The sequence below is a fragment of the Vigna angularis genome, chromosome 1, assembly GCF_016808095.1.
Source record: "Vigna angularis cultivar LongXiaoDou No.4 chromosome 1, ASM1680809v1, whole genome shotgun sequence".
NCBI lineage: Eukaryota > Viridiplantae > Streptophyta > Magnoliopsida > Fabales > Fabaceae > Vigna > Vigna angularis.
In genome coordinates this window covers 51,237,425-51,243,632 of record NC_068970.1, presented here as the reverse complement: position 1 = coordinate 51,243,632, position 6,208 = coordinate 51,237,425, and the positions used below count along the sequence as shown (strand labels likewise).

The following is a 6,208-nucleotide window of genomic DNA, read 5'->3' as shown; positions in this document are numbered from 1 at the left end:
TATTGACCCAAACAAAGGAGCTTCAATTTCACTCGACATCCCTGGTTTTTATCTCTGTACCCCTATTCCTGTTGGGCTTTTTCTTTCGCTTTATTTTTTATGCTTGTTTCTTTTTTGGATTATTTGGTCTTTATTGCATGTAACCCTTTGTATAGTTTCCCACCCTTTTGTTGAACTTGTTTGTTTCGTTTTACATAAAAATTACAAAATAAAAAAATATGAACAAAGATAAAATATATAAATTATAAAAAATACAAAAATATGTTTTAAAGGTTTAGGCACATGTGTGATCGCACGCATCGTCCTTGTGCTAAAAACCTTTTCTTTTTCTTAATTAAAATTAAAAAAATATATTTTAAAGGTTTAGGCACATGTGTGATCGTACGCATCGTCCTTGTGCTAAAAACCTTTTCTCTTTCTTCAAAAACGCCAAAAATACGTTTCAAAGGTTTAGGCACATGTGTGATCGCACGCATCGTCCTTGTGCTAAAAACCTTTTCTCTTTCTTCAAAAATGCCAAAAATACGTTTTAAAGGTTTAGGCACATGTGTGATTGCACGCATCGTCCTTGTGCCAAAAACCTTTTCTCTTTCTTCAAAATCCCAAAAATATGTTTTAAAGGTTTAGGCACATGTGTGATCGCATGCATCGTCCTTGTGCTAAAAATCTTTTCGTTCTCCTAAATAAAAATACCAAAAAGAATATAAAATCTTCAAAAACTAAAAACATCAACATCAACAAACAATCGCCTGGCCAGAACTACGTGATCCTTGATTCTCCATCAAAAGTGGAGATACGTAGGAGCAAGGCTAGACCTTGTCAGGTTCACTTCCCAAAAATCCAAAATCATTTCCAAACAAATTTCTCAACAAATCCTTAAACAAAATTTTCAAGCAGTTTCAAATGAACTACGGAACCCTGATTTCTCATTCTGAATGGGAATACGTAGGAGCAAGGTCAATCCTTGTCGGGCTCAAAAAACTAAAAAATATTGTTTGTTTCTTTAGAGTTTTATTTTAAGGGAAAGTTAAACATTTTGAAAACTACATCATATTCGCGTATTTAGTTAAAGGTACTGCCTTAAGGCAGGCGTTGTAGGGTGCTAATACCTTCCCTACACGTAACCGACTCCCGAACCAAGAATCTGGTTCTAATAGACCATGCCTTATCATTTTATGGTTTTTCCGTAGTTTTCCAGAATAAACTATGGTGGCGACTCCAAAATCTCTTTTCTTAAAAACTCGTTTCTTTTTCCTTTTTGGATCGTCGTCCCGTCGCGATTCCGGTTGCGACACATAGTTATGGAGGTAACCTGCTCGAATGAGTCTTTCCAACTCATCTTTCACCATGTGACTCTCCTCTGTATCATGGTCGTGGTTCATGTGCAGGCGACATGCCTTACTGTTGTCCGCATTCTTCGGAGTGGCTTTTCGTCGAACGGTTAGGAGTTCGGTGTGCAAAGCCTCTTCGAGCACCTTTGTCCTAGGCGCGTTGAGAGATGTGTAGCGATCGTACTTAGAATAAAGTCATTGGCCGGTCGCTTTGGGGCCTTCTTAGCCTCCTGGTTTGAGTTGTCCTGTTGTTGCTTCTTCCTAGAATTTCTGAGGTCCTCAATTCGGATGAATTTTGCAATCGTAGATTGGAGCTCCTCCATAGATTTTGGAGGATCAGCGTATAATTGTTCCGAAAAATACCCCGGTGTTAAACACGAAGGGAGATTGCTGATAATGAAGGTATGGTTTATGTCTTTCACGCGCCTGGCCGTCTCGTTGTACCTTTGCATGAAAGCCTTTAGGGTTTCATCCTTCCCCTGCTTAGTATTTACGAGCTCAGCAGGAGTCATCTCCGATCTTTTGTTAGTAGCGTACTGTTTCCGAAAAAGGGCTTCAACGGTGGCGAAGCAATCCACTGAATTTTGAGGAAGAGTGTGATACCACTCGAGTGCCTCATCTTTCAGGGATAATGAGAAAGCTCTGCAAATGACGGGATCATTATCCGTGTAGAACGCCATGACATCAATAAAGTTGCGGAGATGGTTGTCTGGATCGGCGGAGCCATCATAGCGTTCTAGCATTGGGGGGGGGGGGGTTTCCGGCATGTGAGCTTGCATGGTGGCCTTCGTGAACGGAAGCAAATTAGTGAGGCGCACAGAAGTTGGCCCCTTCCTTCCTCCACCGGCAGGCTCGGATGGTCCCCCATGGTGGCTTTCCTCATTATCATCCTGGCGGTTGGATGCTGACACTTCCGGTGGAGGACGCTATGCCCTCAGCGCCGCCAGCTCCGCGGCTTGCTTGCCCTGAATCTCTTGTTGTTCCCTTATAGTTTGTGCCTGTGCCTCGATCTGTGTCTGCAGTTGCTTGATCAAATCGCGAGTGTTCATGTCTTCCATAGCTTCGGTGGTCGTCGTTGGGATATGTAGGCCGAGATACGTGTGCAATGAATCACCTCCGCTCCTTCCTCAGATACTGTGGTCGTCGCGTCTCCTTCCTATAGAAAGCTCTTTGGGAGAAGATGGGCTGGGTACCTGCAAAGGCACTCCGACACTCAAGTCAGAAAAAGGATCAATCTAACTGTTTTCAGTTTACTCGAAGAAGAAGATATTACTTTCTTTCTTAATCTCTCTAGGGGAAAAACCTACCTTTTTTCCTTCCTACTTTGCATATTTATCTTAATAATAATGAACCGTTTACCTTAAATTTCGGTCGGTTGAGAATCTAGCTCTGGAGCACACAACCGTTAAGTCGTGCTAGATATTGGGTCAGTTGACTCCGTGATTTGTGGCGTTATAACCGGATATGTCTAACCGCTCTCTCAGGAGTAAGATGTCCATTTGGACCGAAACTGATCGACCGCCCTTTAGATCAATCAATAGACGATCGTTAGATAACGATCGCTTACGACGTTTGATGTCAAGGGAGGGGGAAATCAATCCTAGGATGTCGTTAAACGATCGTTCCTCTAAATAAGTGTACGATCGGTTAAGGACGACCGTATGCTGTCTATCATCAGTGGTCGACTAAGTGGGCGATCGGTTAAGGACGACCGTATGCTGTCTATCATCAGTGGTCGACTAAGTGGGAGATCGACTAAGTGGACGATCGGTTGAGGACGACCGTATGCTGTCTATCATCAGTGGTCGACTAAGTGGGCGATCGGTTAAAGACGACCGTATGCTGTCTATCATTAGTGGTCGACTGAGTTATTGATCGATCGTTGTAGGTAACCTACTATACATAATTTATCTATGAACTATGTGTTAGCAGTACTATGTAAATAATTTTTAATTATCCATAATTTTTTGTCATTATCTACAAATTTTGGCTACAAGTACATACAAATTATTTTTTATATTGAGAAGACTTGATAAGAATTGATAAACATGTCAAACCAAGTTTTAATATGATAGGATTAGATGACATATTTAATTGGTCAAGTTGCACCTTGTTCGCCTAGACCCATGCCACACGTAATGTCTCACTAGCCTCTGTTTGCATTTTTTATTTTATTTTATATTATGTGTAAAATATTAAAATTAAAATAAAGAGAGCAATGAAAGAGCTATCATTTTTTACTATGTTGTTTGAAATATTCTAATATCATAAGATTGTTATTTAAATAATAAGTACACACAGATTAAGTTTTTAATTATAATTATTGTAATAATACGTTATATATCATCTAAAAATAATATCTTGTCAAAAAACATTAATTAATTAATTATTTAAGACTTATAACTTAACGTATTTAACATATTTTTAAAAAATTCAAAATTGCTGAATTTATAAGATAATGTGTCAATCACTCTTTCACATGGTGGATAAAAGCTTCTAACTTGCATTAGCTATAATGATTCGAGTAAATCTTCCTTTTTTTTTGTTGAGTATAATGAACCTAAACAAACCATTAGATAGAACATCTAACATTTTTCAATTTTGCATTAGCTATAATGTTTTGTCTTTTGAATTTCTAAGACCTAACAATACTTCAAAGACGAAGAACTAATTTCATAATTTTTGTTTCACAATCAAGGTATTTTTGGATCATGAAAAATAAAAATTTTCATATATCCCATCACCATAACTATTTCTGATAACTTAGCCTATTATTAATGTTTCTGTTATCGTAGTTAATGCTCCTAAGAGCATTATTTTGTCTTTTAGAGTTATTTGAGATTAGGGTTTTATGTTTTCTGTTAGGAACTTTAATTTTCCTTGATAACTTTCTTGTTCTTACCGAAACCCTATATATACAGGGTTCCAGTATGTTGTCAAAGGTAAGAGAAGTGATACTCAGTTCAACAGTTTTATTCTATCAATAAAAGTAATAATAAAAGTGTTTTTCTTACCTCTGCCACCGCGCTCCTTCTTCCCTGCAACTAGACTCTTGCTTCTGCTCATCCATCGCTGCTACAAGTGCCGCTGGAGTTCCATGGCGGGTTCTCCCTTTTCTTCTTTCTCTCTCTCACGAGCAGCACAAGCTGGACTCCACCAACTCTCTGACACAAGGAAGCTTCTAGTGGAGTTTTCGTTTTAGGCCCTTGGACCTGAGCGCTTTGGGCCTCAGTTATTGGGCTTCTATTTTTAATATGGTACCAGAGCAGGTCCTGTACCTGTTGTGCCCTGTTTCTGCTGTGCTTAAATCTTTCTTGTTTTTCTTAGTGATAATCTTTTCTTGTCTTTCTTGCTGTTATGGAAAATATGGACCAATCCAACAACCCTTGTAGCCCTTTTTATCTCCATCTAGGAGAGAATCCAGGAACCTCCCTTATTTCTCAGATTCTTAATGAATCCAACTACACATCTTGGAGCAGAAATATGAGAAGAGCCCTCCTTTCCAAGAACAAGCTAAAATTCATAGATGGAGGGATCAAGAAACCTCCAAGAGATGACCCCCTTTTTGATTCTTGGGAAAGAAGCAACATGATGGTATTGTCTTGGATCATCAAGACTCTTTCTTCCCAAATAGCAGAAAGTGTTATATATGTGGAAGATGCTAAGAACTATGGGAAGAATTAAAAGAAAGGTTCTCTAAAGGAGACTACTTTAAATTTTCAGATTTGCTCCAAGAAATCCACTCTATTAAACAAGGAGAAAGGAGTGTAAGTCAGTATTTTACTGATCTAAAGATCTTGTGGGAAGAAATGGAATTTCTCATACCTATCCCAAGTTGTAGCTGCAAGATTCCCTACAACTGTGAATTGTCTAAAATTTCTCATAAGTACAAAGAAATGGAACACGTTATTTGTTTCCTGAAGGGCCTAAATGATTGTTATAATACTGTGAGGACACAAATATTATTGATGGAGCCTCTACCTAACATCAACCGTGTATTTTCTCTCATTATGCAGCAAGAAAGACAAGAAAAACATGACTCTGGCCTCACCAATCAAAGTGATATTAAGGTACTTGCCAACACCACTGAAAAACAGAATCTGTGGAGGAGTGACCAGAATTGGAAAGGTCATGGACGTGGATCTGCATCTCGCAGCCAGGGAAGAGGGAGAGGAAGAAACCCAAATTATGGGAAACAATGTTCCCATTGCCATAAGATGAACCATACAGTTGATGAATTTTATTCTAAACATGGATATCCACCATGGTACAAGAAAAATGACAATAACAGTCAGAGTAATATGGGACAAAGTGAATGAGGTTCTGCCAATGCTTGCTCTGCATCTATTGTCTCACAGATCAGCCAACAAAATCCTACTCAGAATCCTACTCAGAGTTCTGTTCAAAGTTCTTTCACTCCATAACATATGCAAAAATTATTACAAATGCTTGAAAAGGTGGACAGTCCTTCTCACAGTGTCAGCCAAATACACAAAGATATTGTAGATAACAAACAAGGTATGTTCTCATGGATTATTGATACAGGGGTCACTGATCATGTGACCCATGACAAGAATCAATTCATAACAATAAATAAAATCAAGCCAATATCTGTTAGAATGCCAAACAATTCCATTGTTACTGCACATTATGCAAGGACTGTACAATTTTCCAATGAATTGATAATCTTTAATGTTTTATATATACCTGAATTTACTTTCAATCTCATATCTGTCCAAAGTCTAACTAGAGATATAAATTGCACACTAACTTTTTCCTCTAAGATGTGTCAAATTCAGGACAGCTCTACATTAAGGATGATTGGATGTGCTAATGTGTACAAGGGGCTTTACTACCTGCAATCTTTTGGAAAGAAC

General features: G+C 38.5%; 1 protein-coding gene across 1 annotated transcript; it reads right to left on the bottom strand.

Annotated features, from left to right (window-relative positions):
* Positions 1-1,441: 1,441 nt before the first annotated feature.
* LOC108326444 (uncharacterized) lies at positions 1,442-2,074 on the bottom strand. Its single transcript, XM_017559959.1, has one exon. The coding sequence runs from the start codon at positions 2,072-2,074 to the stop codon at positions 1,442-1,444; it is 633 nt and encodes a 210-aa protein (XP_017415448.1).
* Positions 2,075-6,208: the final 4,134 nt, after the last annotated feature.

What these genes read in the sequence shown, in the direction of transcription:
- LOC108326444 (XM_017559959.1), bottom strand. Translation starts at nt 2,074, where the DNA reads ATGCTAGAACGCTATGATGGCTCCGCCGATCCAGACAACCATCTCCGC.